The sequence below is a fragment of the Oncorhynchus mykiss genome, chromosome 1 (assembly GCF_057628025.1).
Source record: "Oncorhynchus mykiss isolate SJ-2025 chromosome 1, ASM5762802v1, whole genome shotgun sequence".
Taxonomy (NCBI): Eukaryota; Metazoa; Chordata; class Actinopteri; order Salmoniformes; family Salmonidae; genus Oncorhynchus; species Oncorhynchus mykiss.
Genome location: NC_143022.1, coordinates 75,412,413 through 75,436,977, shown reverse-complemented (window position 1 = coordinate 75,436,977; position 24,565 = coordinate 75,412,413). Strand labels below are relative to the sequence as shown.

The window sequence follows — 24,565 nt, the reverse complement described above, 5'->3', positions numbered from 1 at the left end:
GATGTCTTCTGAGTCCTTCCACTGGACATCCCTCTGTGTTTACTAACTCCCATCTGTTACAGTCTAGTCGTACCCATTCCTTCTCTCCCCTTGCCAGTGAGTGTCTGGTAAATCTGCCATCCTTTTGGTTTTTTAAAACCCTCCTGTCTAAGTAACTCCTGCTTACTTTTTTTAGACCAAAGGTTCTCTGTGTTTGACTCTAAGTCTAAGACAGCCTGTGTTGACAGGTGATTCTGATTATCACTAGTTATCTCCCGCGTCCCCCCCATCTCAAACCCTAGAGGTCCGTAATCTAAAACTGGCCTTATGTACTGGCCAATCGTCATCGGCTTGATACACTATTTGTTTTGCCGGGTCTCCCCTGAGCCATACTGTGGCTACATTCTCTCTCCCCAGTACTTGTCTCCCTGGTCCGTAGCTGGTGATTACCCCTGGGTAACTATTTCTATTGCCTATTCTATCTTGCCTATTTATCTGATACGCTTGCTCTGGTTTTATGCAGTTCAGGCACACCCAGGTGCTCTGGGATAAGACCACGCCGTCTAACCCATAGTCTTTTAACGGCTGTGGTGCCAATGATCCCCAATTTCCACAGCTCACTAACAGCTTCACAATCATCTCCTTAGTTTTGTTGACGTTGAGTGTGAGGTTATTTTCCTGACACCACACTCCGAGGGCCCTCACCTCCTCCCTGTAGGCCGTCTCGTCGTTGTTGGTAATCAAGCCTACCACTGTTGTGTCGTCCGCAAACTTGATGATTGAGTTGGAGGCGTGCGTGGCCACGCAGTCGTGGGTGAACAGGGAGTACAGGAGAGGGCTCAGAACGCACCCTTGTGGGGCCCCAGTGTTGAGGATCAGCGGGGTGGAGATGTTGTTGCCTACCCTCACCACCTGGGGGCGGCCCGTCAGGAAGTCCAGTACCCAGTTGCACAGGGCGGGGTCGAGACCCAGGGTCTCGAGCTTGATGACGAGCTTGGAGGGCACTATGGTGTTAAATGCCGAGCTGTAGTCGATGAACAGCATTCTCACATAGATATTCCTCTTGTCCAGATGGGTTAGGGCAGTGTGCAGTGTGGTTGAGATTGCATCGTCTGTGGACCTATTTGGGCGGTAAGCAAATTGGAGTGGGTCTAGGGTGTCAGGTAGGGTGGAGGTGATATGGTCCTTGACTAGTCTCTCAAAGCACTTCATGATGACGGAAGTGAGTGCTACGGGGGGGTAGTCGTTTAGCTCAGTTACCTTAGCTTTCTTGGGAACAGGAACAATGGTGGCCCTCTTGAAGCATGTGGGAACAACAGACTGGGATAGGGATAGATTGAATATGTCCGTAAACACACCAGCCAGCTGGTCTGCGCATGCTCTGAGGGCGCGGCTGGGGATTCCGTCTGGGCCTGCAGCCTTGCGAGGGTTGACACGTTTAAAAGTTTTCCTCACGTCGGCTGCAGTGAAGGAGAGTCCGCATGTTTTGGTTGCGGGCCGTGTCAGTGGCACTGTATTGTCCTCAAAGCGGGCAAAAAAGTTATTTAGTCTGCCTGGGAGCAAGACATCCTGGTCCGTGACGGGGCTGGTTTTCTTTTTGTAATCCGTGATTGACTGTAGACCCTGCCACATACCTCTTGTGTCTGAGCCGTTGAATTGAGATTCTACTTTGTCTCTATACTGACGCTTAGCTTGTCTGATTGCCTTGCGGAGGGTATAGCTACACTGTTTGTATTCGGTCTTGTTATACTTACCAGGGTCATGTTGGTGGTCACTGTCTCGTTCAGTTCCGGTTCCCCACATTGCATGGTGCCCTGACTAGTATTCCACTTTTGTAGCATAAGGCCATGGAACCAGAAAAGCGTATTTCCCCTGTAACCAATTGGGCTCAGGCTGTATCCAAAGTGATGCACGGGAGTTAGTTAATCTTTGGGCCTAATGCCCGGCCTAGACACATGGTCTGCATATTGGATCCTAGGACAAGCATTTCTTTCTCTAACTCCAGAATCTTGATATTGATATTTGCTATGCCTTATGTCTTATAAAAGCTCTAAATACCGTTAGGGAGGATTCACATTCTTGTTGAAACACCTCTAAGCCTTGTCTATCTGCTTGTTCCTCTTGTAAGTGTACTACATTTAGTACCAGTCCTAAGAAATAAAGCTAATGGTTCTAGGACTATAGTGGAAAGGGCACTTACCCACCAGCACCAGCCGATTTTACATTCTCAGTGCTTGGTCCTATATTCCCCCAGTCTCATGTTTCCTGTGGAAACAGGGGAGGCTGGGGGTTAGAACATATATTTATTATTTTTATCAGGGTGGCTGCTTTCCATATTGGTGACCTGCTCTGTCCTGTGCTCTGTTGTCTACTTGTGCCCTCTCCAGGGCCTGGTTTATTTCCCTGGGGGTCAGAGGGGGGTTTTCTAAAGAGATTTCTGATTTTCTCCTTAAACCCTCCTGACTGAGTTACATCTCCTTTTTGCTCACCCTTACCCTCTCCAGGGGATGTGACTGTCTACCATCATATGGCAGGACCAGACACATTCCACCTTGGATAGGGCATCCTGACCAATATACAATTGCCATCCCATTTTTACCGGCCACCTTTTCCTACCATCCCCCAATTCTGGAGCCTTAGTCATGTCACCTTCCAAACAGGTAACTCCATAAAACATATTTTCCTTTCTCATACTACGCCCATAGTGACGCTCCCGTACTATGTCCGCTTTACTTTCCCAAGGAAATAATACAATTTCAAAGTTGTATCAACTGCCGTCTCTTTTTGAGATGCAGAGTAGGTGAATGGATGATCTCCGCATGTGTGGTTCCCACCGTGAAGAATGGAGGAGGAGGTGTGATGATGCGGGGGTGCTTTGCTGGTGACACTGTCTGTGATTTATTTAGAATTCAAGGCACACTTAACCAGCATGGCTACCACAGCATTCTGCAGCTATAAGCCATTCCATTCAGTTTACGCTTAGGAGGACTATCATTTGTATTTCAAGAGGACAGTTACCTATCACACCTCCAGGCTGTGTAAGGGCTATTTGACCAAGAAGGAGAGAGATGGAGTGCTGCATCAGATGACCTGCCCTCACCCGACCTCAACCGAATTGAGATGGTTTGTGATGAGTTGGACAGCAGAGTGAAGGAAAAGAGGCCAACAAGTGCTCAGCATATATGGGGACTCCTTCAAAACTGTTGGAAAAGCATTCCAGATGAAGCTGGTTGAGAGAATGCCAAGAGTTTGCAAAATTGTCATCAAGGCAAAGGGTGGCTACTTTGAATAATCTAAAATCTAAAATATATTTTGGTTTGTTTAACACTTTTTTGGTTACTACATGATTCCATTGTGTTATTTCATAGTTTTGATGTCTTCACTATTATTCTACAATGTAGAAAATATGGCAAATAAAGAAAAACCCTTGAATGAGTAGGTGTGTCCAAACTTTTAACTGGTACTGTATGTGTTTAATGACAAATGGTTTATGCAGGATTCATTTTATGCAAACATTTTATGCAGGATACATGTTTTGACATGTTCAAGGTTGTACTACAGTAGTACAGTATCAGAACCACCATTCAGAGTATGTTTCAATAAAACATATTCCAATAACTTCAAATCAGTTATTTTCAAACAGCACTATTAATTACTTGAAACTAGAGATTATCTTTTTAGTCTTGGGGTGTAGTATGTCAAGGATAAGCATGATTTTAATGGTCAAAGTGTTGCCTCTGATCATGGCTAGACTTGGGTGTGACAACATCAGCACTTTCGGTTGATATCTCAGTCATTATCTGCTGTCAAAACCACATTTTGCCAAATTGTTTTTATTTTTTACATTGCAACGTCATTTGGCTGATCAGCTGGTGTGACTTGTGTAAAATATTTGTGTTGTTGTTGTATCTACAGGTGCACAGAGTGCGTCCACAGTGAGCCATGTGTCTGTGAAGCAAGGAGGCTCCATCGCTATCCCATGTCTCTCTGATCAGAGATGTAGAAACCCTGTGAAATAGTGGTGTAGGGTAGTTTGCTTTGTTGCTCTATTGTAATATGCACTGACCATCCTAAAACCAGTGGTAAGACCTCAATCTCTGATGACATCAACCGGCAAATCTTCACTGTGACATTGAAGAGTATAAGTCCTCTTGGAGATGATTATTTCTGGTGTATTGTGGAGAAGAGAAGGAAAGATGAAGGGGTTCAACTGCAGCTATCTGTTACTAGAGGTAAGATGCACTACTTGCATATCCAGTAATGGAGAATGAATAGTGCTCAGTAATGTTGCATGGACCACCTGTTGCATGTTACTTGTCCCTTTTGTATCAAAGATTTAAATCCATTTACAGTTGAATATTGCTGTTATGAGATCACAAATGTCTTTGTTATTTTATAGTGCATTCTGAAACTATTCAGACCTATTCCCTTTTTATCACGTTACAGCCTTTTTCTAAAATGGATGAAATAAAAATGGTTCCTCTTCAAACCTACAACCAATTCCCCATAATGACTAAACAGTTTAGATATTTTACAAAATGTATTAAAAATGTTAAACATAAATATCACATTTACATAAGTATTCCGACATTTTACTCATTACTTTGTTGAAGCCCTTTTAGCAGCGATTACAGCCTTGAGTCTTCTTGGGTATGACGCTACAAGCTTGGCAAACCTGTTTTTGTGGAGTTTCTCCCATTATTCTCTGCAGATCCTCTCAAGGTCTGCCAGGTTGGATGGGGAGCGGTGCTGCACAGCTATTTTCAGGTCTGTCCAGAGATGTTCGATTGGGTTCAAGTTCGGGCTCTGGTTAGGACATTCAGAGGACATTCAGAGACTTGTCTAGAAACCACTCCTGTGTTGTCCTGGCTGTGTGCTTAGGGTTGTTGTCCAGTTGGAAGGTGAACCTTTGCCCCAGTCTGAGATTTTCATCAAGGATCTCTCTATACTTTGCTCCGTTCATCTTTCTCTTGATCCTGACCAGTCTCCCAGTCCCTGCCGCTGAAAACATCCCCACAGCATGATGCTGCCACCAACTTGCTTCATCATAGGTATGATGCCTGGTTCCCTCCAGACGTGACGCTTGACATTCAGGCCAGAGAGTTCCATCTTGGTTTTATTAGACCAGAGAATCTTGAATTTTCATGGTCAGGGTCCTTTAGGTGCCTTTTGGCAAACTCCAAGCGGGCTGTCATGTGCCATTTACTCAGGAGTGGCTTCCGTCTGGCCACTCTACCATAAAGTACCGATTGGTGGAGTGCTGCATAGAGGGTTGTCCTTCTGGAAGGTTCTCTCATCTCCACAGAGGAACCATGGAGCTCTGTCAGAGTACTCTTCTCCCTGACCAAGGCCCTTCTCCACCGATTGCTTAGTTTGGCCGGGCAGCCAGATCTAGGAAGAGTCTTAGTGGTTTCCAAACTTCTTCAATTTAAGAATGATGGAAGCCACTGTGTTCTTGGGGATCTTCAATTCTGCAGACATTTTTAGTAACCTTCCCCAGATCTGTTTATCGACACAATCCTGTCTCTGAGCTCTATGGACAATTCTTTAGACCTCATGGCTTGGTTTTTACTCTGAAATGCACTGTCAACTGTGGGAGCTTATATAGACAGGTGTGTGCCTTTCCAAATCATGTCCAATCAATTTAATTGACCACAGGTGAACTCCAATCAATTGTAGAAACATCTCAAGGATGATCAATGAAAACGGGAGTCACCCGAGCTCAATTTCGAGTCTCATGGCAAAGGGTCTGAATTCTTACATAATACATTTGCTAAAAAAAACTGTTTTCACTTTTTCATTATGGGATATTGTGTGTAGATTGATGAGGAAAAAAATAATTCAATCCGTTTTAGAATAAGGTTGTAACGTAACAAAATGTGGAAAAAGTGAAGGGTTCTGAATACTTTGCGAATGCGCTGTATGTTACTCCTTGGCAGTGTCATCAGAAAGCACAACATTGATTTTCACTGCTACGCAGGCGATACACAACTTTACGTTTCTGTGTCACCAGAGGATTTTAGCTCCACAAATAAATTATTAGACTGTATTAGGGATTAAATATTTGGATTTCTCACAACTTTCTCCAGCTAAATCACGACAAGACCGTGGTACTTATTATTGGTGCCAAAGCACAGAGAGAGAATCTGGCCGCACATTTTTATTCAGAGCAATAAAGATAAAACACCAGGTCTAAAACTTAGGTGTCATTTTAGATTCCGAACTAAATTTCGAAATACACATTAGGAATTTGACCAAAATAGCTTTTTACTAACTGAAGAACATTGCAAAGGTGCGGACGTTTCTATCTCAGGCTGATACAGAGAGACTCATCCATGCATTTATTAAAAGCAGGCTTTACTACTGTAATGCTCTCGTGTCTGGTCTACCCAAGACAGCCATTGGGCAACTGCAAAACATACAGAATGCTGCAGCATGGGCACTGACCAAGCCTAGAGGGAGAGCACACACAGGTTTTAAAGTCTCTGCACTGGCTGCCTGTGAATTTTCGATTTTCATTTTAAGATTCTTCTTTTGGTTTTCAAGTCAATCCACGATTGTGCACCCCAATACATTTCAGACATGCTTTTAAGTTGTGAACCCAGTAGGTCCCTCAAGTCCTCTGGGACTGGCCTTTTAACTATCCCAAAGTCTAGGACCAAGAGGAATGGAGAGGCAGCTTTTAGTTACTATGCCCCATGCTTTTGGAATAGCCTCCAAGACAACCGGAGGGGGGACGAAACTGTGGACATATTTAAATGGGATCTTAAAACTTCTTACGGATACGTGGGACGGTGAAGTCCCACCTGGCCAACATCTGGTGAAGTTGCAGAGTACGAAATTCAAAAATACTACATTCAAATATTTAACATTCTTGAAAATATGTGTTACACATCAAAATAAAGCTGAACTTCTTGTTAATTCAAGGTGTCAGATTTCAAAAAGGCTTTATGGCGAAAGCAAACCATGCGATTATCTGAGGACAGCACCCCGCATACAAATGCATGACAAATCATATTTCAACCAGGCAGTTGCAACACGAAAGTCAGAAATAGCGATATAAAATATGCCTTACCTTTGAAGATCTTCATCTGTTGGCACTCCAAAAGGTCTCAGTTACATTACAAATTATCCTTTTCTTCAATAATGTCCTTCTGTATATCCATAAAAACTCAGTATAGCTGGCGCGCTTCAGTCAATTATCTAGCGATTTCCCTCCTTCAAAATGCATACAAAATGAAATCCAAACTTTACCAATAAACTTATCCAAACAAGTCAATCAAAGTTTATAATCAAACCCGAGGTACCCTAATACGCATATAAACGATGAAATTTAAGACAGAGAATTGTTATTGTCTTTACCGGAGATAAATAACAAAGAACGCGCTTTCCTCCACATGCTTGGAAACACTACAGCCAAAATGGGAGCCACCTAGAAAAAATACAACTTCTCCCTCATTTAAAAAAAATCAGCCTGAAACTCTTTCTAAAGACTGTTGACATCTAGTGGAAGACCTATGAACTGCAATCAGGCAGAATTTTAGAAACTTCAGAGTGTTTTCTACCCAAACCTACCAGTTATATTCATATCCTAGCTTCTGGGCCTGAGTAACAGGCAGTTTACTCTGGGCATGCTTTTCATCCGGATGTCAAAATGCCACCCCCTAGCCCAAAGAGTCTTTATAGTCTTTCAGTTATAAATTGTTATACTTCAGTTTTTTTTATCTTCATGTTTCTTGAGTAGTATATACAGTGGGGCAAAAAAAGTATTTAGTCAGCCACCATTTGTGCAAGTTCTCCCACTTAAAAAGATGAGAGAGGCCTGTAAGTTTCATCATAGGTACACTTCAACTATGACAGACAAAATGAGAATAAAAAATCCAGAAAATCACATTGTAGGATTTTTAATGAATTTATTTTCAAATTATGGTGGAAAATAAGTATTTGGTCACCTACAAACAAGCAAGATTTCTGGCTCTCACAGACCTGTAACTTCTTTTTTAAGAGACTCCTCTGTCCTCCACTCGTTACCTGTATTAATGGCACCTGTTTGAACTTGTTATCAGTATAAAAGACACCTGTCCACAACCTCAAACAGTCACACTCCAAACTCCACTATGGCCAAGACCAAAGAGCTGTCAAAGGACACCAGAAACAAAATTGTAGATCTGCACCAGGCTGGGAAGACTGAATCTGCAATAGGTAAGCAGCTTGGTTTGAAGAAATCAACTGTGGGAGCAATTATTAGGAAATGGAAGACATACAAGACCACTGATAATCTCCCTCGATCTGGGGCTCCACGCAAGATCTCACCCCGTGGGGTCAAAATGATCACAAGAACAGTGAGCAAAAATCTCAGAACCACACGGGGGGACCTAGTGAATGACCTGCAGAGAGCTGGGACCAAAGTAACACCATCAGTCTACCATCAGTAACACACTACGCCACCAGGGACTCAAATGCTGCAGTGCCAGACGTGTCCCCCTGCTTAAGCCCGTACATGTCCAGGCCCGTCCGAAGTTTGCTAGAGAGCATTTGGATGATCCAGAAGAAGATTGGGAGAATGTCATATGGTCAGATGAAACCAAAATATAACTTTTTGGTAAAAACTCAACTCGTCGTGTTTGGAGGACAAAGAATGCTGAGTTGCATCCAAAGAACACGTGGATTCCAAAAGGCTTTAAATAGACACCGATTTTTCCTGAGGACAGAAAATGCACCACAATGGTACAGATATTTTTTTATATTTTTTTTTTTACATATACATAAATTACATTTTACATATATCTGTACCATTGTAACTCATTTGATGGCTATAGCAAGGATGTAATGGGTTGAATCAAGCAATATGACATACACCATTAAAAAAGATCTGTGAGAATATGGATCAGTAATATTGACAGGTTCTTCTTAGCAGTAACACCAGTGAAGGCTGCATTCGTAGCTCAGGAACAGACCAACACAGGACTCAGGAGTTTAATACATTAGATTATCAGTGTATTGAGGATGGGGAATAAACTACAAATAATCATCATATAAACAAGCATGCTGTATGTATTAGCAGACTTTTTACAATATTTTGACCATTTCAGCTTTGGTCAGGTTTTCAACTGTTCAACATCAGTGAACACACAAGGTCTTGCACAGGGCACTGGTTGCATTATGTCTTTAAAACAAGAGAGTTGAAGAAGTGATGTCTATGTGGATAAGGAAGTTGTCAGTTGCCTGGGTGCCTTGGTCACTGACACAGCAGTTTGCCCGTACAAACATAAATACTACCAGAGTCGTTCTCTCTCATCCACTCATGGCTCCACATCTCCTCCTTGTCCTGCGCATCCTTTTCTTCCTCACCGGACTCTCAGGTAAGTGAGGGAAGACATTTTGTTGTTTGATATTATTAGGCTTAGTTCCTTCAAGTCAGACACTGAGACTGAATACATGCTGAAAGTCATAACCCTTGTAATGTTCTGTCTACTTTGCCCATAGACATTGTGGTCACATTATGGATTTCAGTATTAGGGTGGCAGTGGTTGATAGGTGCCGTTTTTAATGATTTATCTTGTGAAACAGTTATACCTTTCAACAGTTCTACATTTCTAATTGTTGCGAAACACATTTAAGTAAGACTTCAAGTAAAAGAGAACTAACATATTATTATCAATGTCAATTTTAACAAATGTGCTTGTAACTTATTTTGCACAAACATTTTTGTGGGATTCAATGTACTACAGTAGATATCAAGAACATTTCAGTCAAATGTTTTACTATATACAAATGTATTAAACAGAAATGTTAATTGAAACCATAGATTGTCTCCATAGTTTAGGGGTGTAGTAATTTCCATGTCAAAGCTACTTTAATTGCTGCCTCTGTACTCATAGCTGGACTTTGGCATGACAACATCAGCACTTACATGTATCAATTACTGTCTGTTGTCACAAACACGTGGTGTTACAACCAGAGTTTGCCAAATGTTTTAACAAAAGTCACAACTTCAAGAATTACAGTGGGGCAAAAAAAGTATTTAGTCAGCCACCAATTGTGCAAGTTCTCCCACTTAAAAAGATGAGAGATGCCTGTAATTTTCATCATAGGTACACTTCAACTATGACAGACAAAAGGAGAAAAGAAAATTCAGAAAATCACATTGTAGGGTTTTTTATGAATTTATTTGCAAATTATGGTGGAAAATAAGTATTTGGTCAATAACAAAAGTTTATCTCAATACTTTGTTATATACCCTTTGTTGGCAATGACAGAGGTCAAACGTTTTCTGTAATCCTTCACAAGGTTTTCACACACTGTTGCTGGTATTTTGGCCCATTCCTCCATGCAGATCTCCTCTAGAGCAGTGATGTTTTGGGGCTGTTGCTGGGCAACACGGACTTTCAACTCCCTCCAAAGATTTTCTATAGGGTTGAGATCTGGAGACTGGCTAGGCCACTCCAGGACCTTGAAATGCCTCTTACGAAGCCACTCCTTTGTTGCCCGGGCTGTGTGTTTGGAATCATTGTCATGCTGAAAGACCCAGCCATGTTTCATCTTCAATGCCCTTGCTGATGGAAGGAGGTTTTCACTCAAAATCTCACGATACATGGCCCCATTCATTCTTTCCTTTACACGGATCAGTCGTCCTGGTCCCTTTGCAGAAAAACAGCCCCAAAGCATGATGTTTCCACTCCCATGCTTCACAGTAGGTATCATGTTCTTTGGATGCAACTCAGCATTCTTTGTCCTCCAAACACAACGAGTTGAGTTTTTATGAAAAAGTTATATTTTGGTTTCATCTGACCATATGACATTCTCCCAATCTTCTTCTGGATAATCCAAATGCTCTCTAGCAAACTTCAGATGGGCCTGGACATGTACTGGCTTAAGCAGGGGGACACGTCTGGCACTGCAGGATTTGACTCCCTAACGGCGTAGTGGGTTACTGGTGGTAGGCTTTGTTACTTTGGTCCCAGCTCTCTGCACGTCATTCACTAGGTCCCCCCGTGTGATTCTGGGATTGTTGCTCACTGTTCTTGTGATCATTTTGACCCAACGGGGTGAGATCTTGCGTGGAGCCCCAGATCGAGGGAGATTATCAGTGGTCTTGTATGTCTTCCATTTCCTAATAATTGCTCCCACAGTTGATTTCTTCAAACCAAGCTGCTTACCAATTGCAGATTCAGTCTTCCCAGCCTGGTGCAGGTCTACAATTTTGTTTCTGGTGTCCTTTGACATCTCTTTGGTCTTGGCCATAGTGGAGTTTGGAGTGTGACTTTTTGAGGTTGTGGACAGGTGTCTTTTATACTGATAACAAGTTCAAACAGGTGCCATTAACCTGTTGCGACGACCAAACCCGGATCCGGGATTCTATTTATAGACCTAAGCTCATTACCATAACGCAACGTTAACTATTCATGAAAATCGCAAATGAAATAAATATGCTATCTCTCAAGCTTAGCCTTTTGTTAACAACACTGTCATCTCAGATTTTCAAAATATGCTTTTCAACCATAGGAAAACAATCATTTGTGTAACAGTAGCTAGCTAGCGTAGCATTTAGCGTTAGCATTAGCGTTAGCATTTAGCAGGCAACTATCACAAAAACAAGTAAAGCCTTCAAATAAAATAACTTACCTTTGAAGAACTTCTGATGTTTTCAATGAGGAGACTCTCAGTTAGATAGCAGATGCTCAGTTTTTCCAAAAAGATTATTTGTGTACTAGAAATAGCTCCGTTTTGTACATCACATTTGGCTACCAAAAAAAAAAAAAAAAAAAAAAAAAAAAAGAAAATTCAGCCCTCAAAACGCGAACTTTTTTCCAAATTAACTCCATAATATCAACTGAAACATGGCAAACGTGGTTTAGAATCAATCCTCAAGGTGTTTTTCCACATATCTCTTCAATGATATATCCTTCGTGGAAGCCTGGTTTCTCCTTGCTCTCAAATGGAAAAATAATTGCACCTGGCTTTACGCTCCAATTTCGACGCAGGGACACCAGGCGGACACTTGGAAAATGTAGTCTCTTATGGTCAATCTTCCAATGATATGCCTACAAATACGTCACAATGCTGCTAACGCCTTGGGGGAACGACAGAAAGTGTAGGCTCATTCCTTGCGCAATCACAGCCATATAAGGAGACAATGGAAAACAGAGCTTCAGAAATTCTGCTCATTTCCTGGTTGACGCATCATCTTGGTTTTGCCTGTAGAATGAGTTCACTTACAGACAATATCTTTGCAGATTCTGAAACTTCAGAGTGTTTTCTTTCAAAAACTGTCAAGAATATGCATAGTCGAGCATCTTTTCGTGACAAAATATCGCGCTTAAAACGGGAACGTTTTTTATCCAAAAATGAAATAGCGCCCCTAGAGATCAAAGAGGTTAATACAGGTAACGAGTGGAGGACAGAGGAGTCTCTTAAAAAAGAAGTTACAGGTCTGTGAGAGCCAGAAATCTTGCTTGTTTGTAGGTGACCAAATACTTATTTTCCACCATAATTTGCAAATACATTCATAAAAAATCCTACAATGTGATTTTCTGGATTTTTCTTCTCATTTTGTCTGTCATAGTTGACGTGTACCTATGATGAAAATTACAGGCCTCTCTCATCTTTTCAAGTGGGAAAACTTGCACAAATGGTGGCTGACTAAATACTTTTTTGCCCCACTGTCTGTCAAATTGTTTGGTTGATCATCTGATGGGACCTTTGAGCAGCTGGATACAATGTAAATATTTAAATGTGTTCTCTGTTGTTGTGTCTACAGATGCACAGAGTGTGTCCACAGTGAGTCATGTGTCTGTAAAGAGGGGAGGCTCCATCACCATCCCATGTCTCTATAATCAGAGATATAGAAACGATGCCAAATACTGGTGTAGGGAACATTATTGGTTAGGTTGCTCTACTGTAGTACGCACTGACCATCAAAAGACCAGCGGAAAGACCTCAATCTCTGATGACATCAACCAGCTAGTCTTCACTGTGACCATGACAAGTCTTAGTCCTAGTGATTCTGATTATTACTGGTGTATTGTGGAGAGGAATAGCAAGGCAGATGATGGGGCTAGATTGCAGTTCCTCCAGGTGAGATCCAAACACTGCTGTGTCCATTAAAGCAGAATTAACAGTAGTGCTCAGTAATATCTCATAAAGTAATGAACCATAATTGTTCTGTTGATGAGTGTGTTACTATTTCCTCTACAAAGCAGTCATACATATTTTCACCAAATTAAATCCATAGAGGATATTATTCTGGCAGATTACAAACATCTATGTGCACCTCCTGGGTCAAAACAGACTATGTGTTTGATAGAATCACAAGTTGCTGTTTCATCATCAAACACACTGTATGCTCTAGTTGACATCTGTTGTACATACTATCAGTGACTGAACCAGTGTTTCAACTTACTAGGTAGTGGCTAGGTAGTAGCCAATATATATATTGGTGTATTCTTTGTCAGACTCATCCAATCACAGCCTCTGTCATTGTGTTCAGGTACTCCAGAACTCTATGTGGACCAACAACAGATGACTGGAGTTGTAGGAGGGAGTGTCACTGTGCTCTGTTACTATAGTTCACAAGGAAGCCGTGGGAAGTGGTGCAAGATGGGAGGCCCTTGTGTGGCTGTGGGACTTTCTGGGGATTTAGATGGAACATTTGTGAAGTTAGTGCAGGAGCATAGAGAAATCACCAAAGGATATGTCTTAATGGTGACTATGAGTGGATTGATGATGGAGAACACTGGCTGGTACTGGTGCGAAAAGGGAAAACTACAGATGCCTGTTCATATCACTGTCAATCAATCAACCACAACGCAGAGCACCACCACAAGTAAGTACAGAGCAATCCCACATAACCAAGTCTGATTCTCTTTTTATTCATCCAGTACTGTTAGAGATTAAGGAACATTGAAAGACCTTTTCTGAAACAAAGTGGAAATCTCTGGACAACACATTCTCTTGAGTTTATCCGGTCATTCATGTTAAATATCATTAAGAAAATGAACATTGTTTATTCAACTTTTCATCATATCGACCACTTATATTTGACATTAATACTGAAATTTCTAAGAATTGGATTTTAATGCATGTCACATATTAGATAAGAAGGATGATAGTGATTAGTTTCAATCAACATCACAATGGCCTGGTTTTAATAATATCAATGTTAATGATACAACAGTCAGTTTATTGAAGCTACTTAATCATTTCTGCCTCTCACAGCAACACAAGCTCCATCCACTCACCAAGCATCACTAACCAGTGCTGAGTCTAACGCTTCTCCGCCCACAGTTTCCCCTTCTGTTACAAACAGGGACAATGTTGTAACTAACGAGAACACAGATGAGAAGCCCCAGAGGTCAGTATTCATTCTTCACTATTTCCCTCACTTTTACAGTCATCCAAATAGTTGGTGATAGTTTTTTATTTTTATTTTTTTATTTCACCTTTATTTAACCAGGTAGGCTAGTTGAGAACAAGTTCTCATTTGCAACTGCGACCTGGCCAAGATAAGGCATAGCAGTGTGAACAGACAACACAGAGTTACACATGGAGTAAACAATTAACAAGTCAATAACACAGTAGAAAAAAGGGGAGTCTATATATACATTGTGTGCAAAAGGCATGAGAAGGTAGGCAAATAATTACAATTATGCAGATTAACACTGGAGTGATAAATGATCAGATGGTTATGTACAGGTAGAGATTGGTGTGCAAAAGAGCAGAAAAATAAAAATAAATAAATAAAAACAGTATGGGGATGAGGTAGGTGAAAATGGGTGGGCTATTTACCAATAGACTATGTACAGCTGCAGCGATCGGTTAGCTGCTCGGATAGCAGATGTTTGAAGTTGGTGAGGGAGATAAAAGTCTCCAACTTCAGCGATTTTTGCAATTCGTTCCAGTCACAGGCAGCAGAGAACTGGAACGAAAGGCGGCCAAATGAGGTGTTGGCTTTAGGGATGATCAGTGAGATACACCTGCTGGAGCGCGTGCTACGGATGGGTGTTGCCATCGTAACCAGTGAACTGAGATAAGGCGGAGCTTTACCTAGCATGGACTTGTAGATGACCTGGAGCCAGTGGGTCTGGCGACGAATATGTAGCGAGGGCCAGCCGACTAGAGCATACAAGTCGCAGTGGTGGGTGGTATAAGGTGCTTTAGTGACAAAACGGATGGCACTGTGATAAACTGCATCCAGTTTGCTGAGTAGAGTGTTGGAAGCAATTTTGTAGATGACGTCGCCGAAGTCGAGGATCGGTAGGATAGTCAGTTTTACTAGGGTAAGTTTGGCGGCGTGAGTGAAGGAGGCTTTGTTGCGGAATAGAAAGCCGACTCTTGATTTGATTTTCGATTGGAGATGTTTGATATGGGTCTGGAAGGAGAGTTTAGAGTCTAGCCAGACACCTAGGTACTTATAGATGTCCACATATTCAAGGTCGGAACCATCCAGGGTGGTGATGCTGGTCAGGCGTGCGGGTGCAGGCAGCGAACGGTTGAAAAGCATGCATTTGGTTTTACTAGCGTTTAAGAGCAGTTGGAGGCCACGGAAGGAGTGCTGTATGGCATTGAAGCTCGTTTGGAGGTTAGATAGCACAGTGTCCAAGGACGGGCCGGAAGTATATAGAATGGTGTCGTCTGCGTAGAGGTGGATCAGGGAATCGCCCGCAGCATGAGAAACATCATTGATATATACAGAGAAAAGAGTCGGCCCGAGAATTGAACCCTGTGGCACCCCCATAGAGACTGCCAGAGGACCGGACAGCATGCCCTCCGATTTGACACACTGAACTCTGTCTGCAAAGTAATTGGTGAACCAGGCAAGGCAGTCATCCGAAAAACCGAGGCTACTGAGTCTGCCGATAAGAATACGGTGATTGACAGAGTCGAAAGCCTTGGCAAGGTCTATGAAGACGGCTGCACAGTACTGTCTTTTATCGATGGCGGTTATGATATCGTTTAGTACCTTGAGCGTGGCTGAGGTACACCCGTGACCGGCTCGGAAACCAGATTGCACAGCGGAGAAGGTACGGTGGGATTCAAGATGGTCAGTGACCTGTTTGTTGACTTGGCTTTCGAAGACCTTAGATAGGCAGGGCAGGATGGATATAGGTCTGTAACAGTTTGGGTCCAGGGTGTCGCCCCCTTTGAAGAGGGGGATGACTGCGGCAGCTTTCCAATCCTTGGGGATCTCAGACGATATGAAAGAGAGGTTGAACAGGCTGGTAATAGGGGTTGCGACAATGGCGGCGGATAGTTTCAGGAATAGAGGGTCCAGATTGTCCAGCCCAGCTGATTTGTACGGGTCCAGGTTTTGCAGCTCTTTCAGGACATCTGCTATCTGGATTTGGGTAAAGGAGAACCTGGAGAGGCTTGGGCGAGTAGCTGCGGGGGGGGGGGGAGCTGTTGTCCGAGGTTGGAGTAGCCAGGCGGAAGGCATGGCCAGCCGTTGAGAAATGCTTGTTGAAGTTTTCGATAATCATGGATTTATCGGTGGTGACCATGTTACCTAGTCTCAGTGCAGTGGGCAGCTGGGAGGAGGTGCTCTTGTTCTCCATGGACTTCACAGTGTCCCAGAACTTTTTGGAGTTGGAGCTACAGGATGCAAACTTCTGCCTGAAGAAGTTGGCTTTAGCTTTCCTGACTGACTGTGTGTATTGGTTCCTGACTTCCCTGAACAGTTGCATATCGCGGGGACTATTCGATGTTAGCGCAGTCCGCCACAGGATGTTTTTGTGCTGGTCGAGGGCAGTCAGGTCTGGAGTGAACCAGGGGCTATATCTGTTCTTAGTTCTGCATTTTTTGAACGGAGCATGCTTATCTAAAATGGTGAGGAAGTTACTTTTAAAGAATGACCAGGCATCCTCAACTGACGGGATGAGGTCAATGTCCTTCCAGGATACCCGGGCCAGGTCGATTAGAAAGGCCTGCTCACAGAAGTGTTTTAGGGAGCGTTTGACAGTGATGAGGGGTGGTCGTTTGACTGCGGCTCCGTAGCGGATACAGGCAATGAGGCAGTGATCGCTGAGATCCTGGTTGTAGACAGCGGAGGTGTATTTGGAGGGCCAGTTGGTCAGGATGACGTCAATGAGGGTGCCCTTGTTTACAGAGTTAGGGTTGTACCTGGTGGGTTCCTTGATGATTTGAGTGAGATTGAGGGCATCTAGCTTAGATTGTAGGACTGCCGGGGTGTTAAGCATATCCCAGTTTAGGTCACCTAACAGAACAAACTCTGAAGCTAGTGTAAGGGTGTTGGGGATAAGGTTATTATAGTAAATAGAAATTAATAATGAAGAAACTATTTAGTGATCTTCTGAAATAAAATAATAAACACACCTGTTTGAAAAATGTATTCTATGCTGAAACTATTTTCTTTGACTCCAAAGCGAACTAAAATATAATAGAAACCATTATGATTATGTTCAGTTTTTGTTTTGGGGCAAAAAATGTAACTGTATTTTCAATGTTGTTTTATAGCTTCTGAATCTGACGGGTCACATTGAGACTGACTTTCATTTAAAGGTATACTCAGCGAGATGTTGTTGCCACCAGCAGCAACGCAGATATCGGCCGCGTTCCCCCACTAAATTGTTGCATTTGTCAACAAACAGAGAAGTTTAGCCTCGCACTTCAACATACCTGGTTGTTGTGGCTATTGACACGCTACTACTGTTTACTTTGTGCAGCTACGTCATCTCGCTGAGTCTACCTTTAAATCCAATCTAACCTATGACCTGTCCCATCACCTTGTGCATTACTGCCCCACAGTTGCAAGAAAGGTGACATCCCCAAAAACAACAACACTATACATAAATGTCTCCTAACCTCCCATGCATTGGCTACATTTAGTCCCTAACACTAAAGCTACAAATGAAACTAAATAATAGAAAAAACGAAATATGAATGTTTTTATCAACATTAAACTAAATAAAAATAGTAAATAGTAAAACTTCCTGAAACTAAACTGAATTTCAAATAAAAAATATTAAAACCAATAGAAATAAAAAAAATATCTATCAAAACACAAAACTATAATAACCTTGGTGGAGACACCTGTGACTAGCAAGGCTGATCAAACCAGAGACCAGTGTCTGGGTTAACAATAATAACTGCAGTTCTCCACATTACAAAACTATCTGTCTGTTTCATTTTCAGATAAAGAAAAATGTATACAAAATGAAACATCTTCCTTAAATGTTCTTGCTTAAGCATTTACCACCATGCCTGTGGTTATCTATATATTCAATTTGATTGTATTTTATATTCCAGTTTGCTGGAAGTCCTGTTCATTCCTCTGAGCCTGTTGGTGGTGTTGATAGCTGGTACCTTGGTCACATTGAAGATGTTGAGAAAACATAGTAAGTCTTTTTTTAAATTATATTTAAAATGTATAATGTTTATGACTAATGTCATTTGCAGAATATTATAAATACAGAAGGGTTGTTGCATCTACAAATGAAAGGTTTGACATCAAAGATCACTAGTACCAACATCCTCTTTTGTTTATTTCAGAGGACAAGAAGGCAAAGGACCAACCAGCAAACACCTCAGTAGTAAGCCCTTGATCATGTTATCTTCTCACACATCTGTTCCTTTCTCTCCTTGATATTATAGGGCTCTCTTTGGTAAGTAGTTAGTCATAACAAGCATTTTAAATCAACCCGATCGCTTATGTGTAGTATTAAAAATAAAGAGTTTTATTTAGTCCTGCACTAAGTGTACATCATTGACCAGAACAGACTTCCTCAAATCACTCACCACAACTACTGACACTTGAACAATAACACATTTTGTGTTATCATTGGAGAAAAATGAAACATCAAAACATTTTCTAATTCATGTCACTATGCATGAGGTACAACATCCTTCTATGGCGTATTGTAAAACTGTTAAATGTTAACACGGTTTGTGTTTAATGCCTTCAGCAGCCTGCTGACCCTGAGAAGGACATTACCTACAGTACTGTGAGTTACATCAGAGGAACAGCAAAACAGGTTAAACTTAACCCTTTTGACCCAACCCCCCTTTGACCCAACCTAAACCCTCTGCAACCCAACTTAACCCACCTCAAACTCAACCCAACCCCCTCCAACCCAACCTAAACCCTCTGCAAACCAACTTAACCCACCTCAAACTCAACCCAACCCACACCAACCCAACTCAAAGTGAAAGTTAACATTGTCTGTCTCTCACTGAGTTCATGTGATCATGTTGCTCTCTCTCCTCCACCACATAGGACCTAAACCCTGAGAGACATGGTGACTTGTACAGCACTGTGATTCCTATGCAGCACAGGACAGCACAAAGGGTAAACATTAAACTAAATAAACACATAACCACAGCTAGTCTTATTGAAAACGTTTTCTGTCTTGAAAAGCAGAAAAGCAGAACTTGAATTGGCACATACATAAAAAGCTGCTCTACTGTGTTGATGATTTGACTAAGTTATTCGCGCGCGTGTGTGTGTGTGTTTATTTTCCTCCTCTTTTACAGGCAGCAGAACCAGATGATGTGGTCTACAGCACAGTGGCCCAACACCAGAGATACAGTAGGTCGCAAAGAACCAGACGAGATGTTGGGGGAAATACTGGATGATCTCAGTGAACTAGGGCATCAGAACAAAAGTCTCCAGATTGAGTAACATATAAAGTTGTTTTATTTGTCACCTGCCCCAACCCTTTGTCCTCATTACTTTATTGTTCTCTCTTGTTAATCTGCATATTTTATAGACTGAACGTCTTGTACTTGTAATAAACTGTGCCCATGTTGACACTTAACTGTACATGTGTTTTTCAATAAAGGATATCAAATAAATATGTTTATTTTTTATTCTTTATATAAATATAGAATAAGAGCCTTGTGTCAAAACTAGCCCATTAAATGCAATTGTTGCTAAATTCTGAGGGGGGCATGAGGGGGGCATTAGGACCCAAACAAAAGCAAATATCACAAAAACAAATATCACTGGATTCCTGCCGCTCTGGATTATTACACCGAATCATTACTCCAGATCATTGCCGCTAGCTAGCTGCAAACGAGTGGCTACTGTTAGCTAACGCCTTTGTCCCGACTACCGAGCAGCACCCTGACTCACCTATTGCTGCTCTTTTGACCCTATGATCACTCGGCTACACAGCTGATGCCCCCTAGACTGCTTCAATAACATGGTACCTCATTTTGTTTACCTGTCGGCCCCAGCCTCGAACTCAGGTCCTGCATGTACCTAATTGACCTGAAACCTCTCTCATCAACGCATAGGTTTACCTCCACTTTACTCACAACCTACCATACCCTTGTCTGTACATTACGCCTTGAATCTATTCTACCATGTCCAGAAATCTGCTCCTTTTATTCTCGGTCCCCAACCCACTAGACGACCAGTTCTTATCGCCGTTAGCTGTACCCTTATCCTACTCCTCCTTTGTTCCTCTGGTGATGTAGAGGTTAACCCAGGCCCTGGAGCCCCCAGTTCCACTCCTATTCCCCAGGCGTTATCATTTGTTATCTTCTGTAACCGTAAAAGCTTTGGTTTTATGCATGTTAACATCAGAAGCCTCCTCCCTAAGTTTGTTTTATTCACTGCTTTAGCACACCGCCAACCATGATGTCCTAGCTGTGTTTGAATCCTGACTTAGGAAGACCACCAAAAATTCTGAAATTCCCATCCCCAACTACAACAATTTTATCATAGATACACTTCAACTGTGAGAGATGGAATCTAAAACAAAAATCTAGAAAATGACATTGTATGATTTTTAACCTCTCTAGGGTAGGGGGCAGCATTCGGAATTTTGGATGAAAAGCATGCCCAAATTAAACGGCCTGCTACTCAGGCCCAAAATATATGATATGCATATAACTGGTAGATTTGGATAGAAAACACTCTAAAGTGTCCAAAACTGTTAAAATAGTGTCTGTGAGTATAACATAACTGATTTAGCAGGTGAAAACCTGAGAAAAATCCATTCAGGAAGTAGTTTTTTTGGGTTTTGTAGTTTTCTATTCAATGCCATTACAGTATCCATTGACTTAGGACTCCACTAGATGTCAACAGTCTTTAGAAATCGTTTCAGGCTTGTATTCTTATAAATGAGGGAGTAAGACCAGTCTGAACGAGTGGACCCAAATGTGACGCAGAGTTTTTTCAGGCGCATGTGCATTTCTTGTTTACCTTTTATATTGACAACGTTATTGTCCGGTTGAAATTATATAGATCATTTAGGCTAAAAAACAACCTGAGGAATGAATATAAACATCGTTTGACATGTTTCTATGAACTTTACAGAAACAATTTAGATTTTTTTGTCAGATTGTTTTGACTGAGTTTAAGCCTGTGGATTACTAATGAAAACGCGCTAACAAAATTGAGGTTTTTGGATATAAAGAGACTTCATCGAACAAAAGCAACATTTATTGAGTAAATGAATGTCTTCTGATTGCCACCATATGAAGATCATCAAAGGTAAAGGATACATTTTATCTCTATTTCTGAGTTTTGTAACGCTTCTGCTTGGCTGGTAACTGTTTGTAATAATTTGTCAACTGGGCTATGTTCTGGGCTAGGTATGTTCTGGGCTAGGTATGCTTTCGCCGAAAAGCATTTTATAAATATGTCACTGTGGTTGGTTTAACAAGACGTTCATCTTTAAACCTATGTAAAATATGTTTTGTTTTCTGAATTTTTATAATGAGCATTTCTGGATTTGAATTTGGCGCTCTGCAACCTCACAGGATGTTGGCCAAATGGGACGCTAGCGTCCCACATACCCTAGAGAGGTTAAGATTCCGTCTCTCACAGTTGAAGTGTACCTATGATAATAATTATAGACCTCTACATGCTGGGGAACTGACGAGATGCAACAAGAGAAGAACCAGAGGTCAGTATTCAGTGTGCTGCATATCACATAACTTTAAAATCTCTTTGGGATAGGGGGCAGCATTTTCACTTTTGGATAAATAGCGTGCCCAATTTCAACTTCCTGCTACTCATGCCAAGAATATAAGATATGCATATTATTAGTAGATTTGGATAGAAAACACTGAAGTATCTAAAACTGTTTGAATCATGTCTGTGAGTATAACACAACTTATGTAGCAGGCAAAACCCCAAGGACTAACCATTCAGAATTATTTATTTTTGAGGTCACTGTCTGTTCAATGACTTCTCATGGGGAAACGATATTTATTAGGCACTTGTTTGCAGTTCTTACCGCTTCCACTGGATGTCACCAGTCTTTGGAATTTGGTTGAGGTTATTCCTTTGTGCAATGAAGAAGTACGGTCATATTGGAATAGGGTAACACTGTTGAGAGTTGGGCAAGACTAGAAAAGTAGCGTTAGTTTCCTCTCGTCCTCTATTGAAAACAGATAGATAGACCCGTCTTCAATTTGATCGATTATTAACGTTTAAAAATACCTAAAGTTGTATTACAAAAGTATTTTGAAATGTTTTGGCAAAGTTTACAGGTAACTTTTGAGATATTTTGTAGTGACTTTGCGCAAATTGGAAGCTGTTTTTTTTTCTGGATCAAACACGCCAAATAAATTGACATTTTGGATACATTTATTTTTCCTTTATTCAACTAGGCAAGTCAGTTAAGTACAAGTTCTTATTTTCAATGACAGCCTTGAAAAAGCCTGTTCAGGGGCAGAACGACAGATTTGTACCTTGTCAGCTCGGGGATTTGAACTTGCAACCTTCCGGCTACTAGTCCAACACTCTAACCACTAGGCTACCCTGGATGGAATTATTTGAACAAAATGACCATTTGTGGTGTTTATGGGACATATTGGAGTGCCAACAAAAGAAGCTCGTCAAAGGTAAGGCATGATTTATATTTTATTTCTGCGTTTTGTGTAGCGTCTGCAGGGTTGAAATATGCTACTCTCTTTGTTTACTGTTGTGCTATCATCAGATAGTAGCATCTTATGCTTTCGCCGAAAAGCCTTTTTAAAATCGGACATGTTGGCTGGACTCACAACGAGTGTAGCTTTAATTTAGTATCTTACATGTGTGATTTAATGAAAGTTTGATTTTTATATAATTTTATTTGACTTTGCCGCTCTGCATTTTCCCTGGCTTTTGGCCAAGTGAGACGCGACTGTCCCCCTATCCTAGAGTTAATAGCCTTCCAAACAGTTGGTCATACTGTAAGGGTGTGGATCACCTGACTAGAAAGGCTGATCAGAGCAGAGACAAGTGTCTGGGTTAACAATAATACGTTTAATTGCCCAAATTACAAAGAAATCTGTATTTTTCATTTTCAGCTATAGAGTGTATGCAAAATGAAACACCTTCCTTAAATGTTCTTGCTGAAACATTTACCACTTCACCATGGTTCAATATCTTTGCGCGTGTCCTGTGACTTGCCTAAGGGAGGCCTTTGGATGACTTTACAGCAACTTTTGACACATGTGAAAACTAAGATGTTGATTGGTTAAGAAATAAATAGATATGCAAGAAGTATTCTGAAGAAGGACAGTACAGATGTTAGATGATGTTACCTCTTGTTAAATACAGGAAGTGCCCCCTGGACACCTGTCTCTGTCTGACTGCAATTTTCATAATGACATGACAAAATAATTGTATTCTTCTACAGATTGGAACACATTCTTCTACCTGGTGAAAGTTGGTAATGCACGGCTGTTCCTCCTGTGCACCATCGTTTCTGTGGTGAAGTTCAGGGAAAACCAAAATCAAGATGATACCAAGGATGCACCGAAACCAGAGACTTGTTTCTGGAGCAATCAAAGGGTCCAGTTTACCAACAGTTTGCACTAAATGCAAAGTTACTCAAACATGCAGCTGCCATTAGTTTTAAATGTATTTTTCTTTATCATAACCTTCATTCTACATTTGTGTATACGTTCAATATTTAATTCCCTCTGGGAGTAAGAGCTATACATCTTCATTCTTAGATCTACGTGCAGTATGCTATGCTGTAAATGTGGGTATCAGATTCTATTCCCAACAACACATTGTATTTTTCTATATCCAAAATGTGTCTAAATACCACACTATACCAATAACAAATACTTGATGTGTGTACTTATCTGTACATTATGTTTGTTTCATTTTATTATAATTATTCTACTCAAATATGTATGTGTTGTGAAATGAAACTCTTGAAGAATGTTTTGTGCTTGACTTACCTTTGGTGAATAACCCGTTGTTCGCCATTCCTATGGGGAAAATTAATGAGAAAATAATGTTTTTTTTATTACATAAATCCTTTAAAACATCTAAAATATTTAGATGTTGTCCACAAGAGGGGCAGCAGTGGGTGTGCAAAGTTTCAAACTGGATGAGAGCTCTACATAATATTTTGTATCAAGTCTTCCAGGTGTTCCTCACGAGTTTGCCCAAATGTACCCAAGTGGCCGAATTGGTCAATTGATACATTCCCAAGTACATAACTATAGAGAATATACAAAAATGCTATGGTAATAAAACATTTAAGTTTACATACTCCCAGGAACGCCATACATGATGGATCATTAGCTTCCCTATATAGAAGACACTGACCTTCACACACCTAGATGGCCAGGTGGGGTGGGTGTGGAGCCAGAGAAAGCCAAGGGGTCAGACTGG

General features: G+C 41.3%; 1 protein-coding gene across 7 annotated transcripts; it reads left to right on the top strand.

The window, feature by feature from the left end:
* Positions 1-9,172: 9,172 nt before the first annotated feature.
* LOC110528794 (uncharacterized) lies at positions 9,173-19,788 on the top strand. Of its 7 annotated transcripts, XM_090240189.1 has the most exons (9): positions 9,173-9,341; positions 12,740-13,056; positions 13,450-13,804; positions 14,197-14,332; positions 18,244-18,332; positions 18,487-18,527; positions 18,900-18,968; positions 19,211-19,282; positions 19,468-19,751. In XM_090240189.1, the coding sequence occupies exons 1-9, from the start codon at positions 9,173-9,175 to the stop codon at positions 19,567-19,569; spliced, it is 1,350 nt and encodes a 449-aa protein (XP_090096315.1). In that variant the 3' UTR covers positions 19,570-19,751. The 7 variants fall into 7 exon arrangements, with proteins under 7 accessions (XP_090096315.1, XP_090096300.1, XP_090096308.1 ...); XM_090240174.1 differs by lacking the exons at positions 9,173-9,341; positions 12,740-13,056 and having other exon boundaries at positions 13,389-13,804; positions 14,266-14,332; positions 18,903-18,968; positions 19,468-19,788; XM_090240182.1 differs by lacking the exons at positions 9,173-9,341; positions 12,740-13,056 and having other exon boundaries at positions 13,389-13,804; positions 14,266-14,332; positions 18,900-18,938; positions 19,468-19,788.
* The last annotated feature ends 4,777 nt before the right edge of the window (positions 19,789-24,565 follow it).

What these genes read in the sequence shown, in the direction of transcription:
- LOC110528794 (XM_090240189.1), top strand. Translation starts at nt 9,173, where the DNA reads ATGTCTATGTGGATAAGGAAGTTGTCAGTTGCCTGGGTGCCTTGGTCA. An exon ending in CTAGATTGCAGTTCCTCCAG is followed by an intron (nt 13,057 to 13,449) that starts GTGAGATCCAAA and finishes ATCCAATCACAG; the next exon opens with CCTCTGTCATTGTGTTCAGG. An exon ending in GAAGATGTTGAGAAAACATA is followed by an intron (nt 18,333 to 18,486) that starts GTAAGTCTTTTT and finishes TGTTTATTTCAG; the next exon opens with AGGACAAGAAGGCAAAGGAC.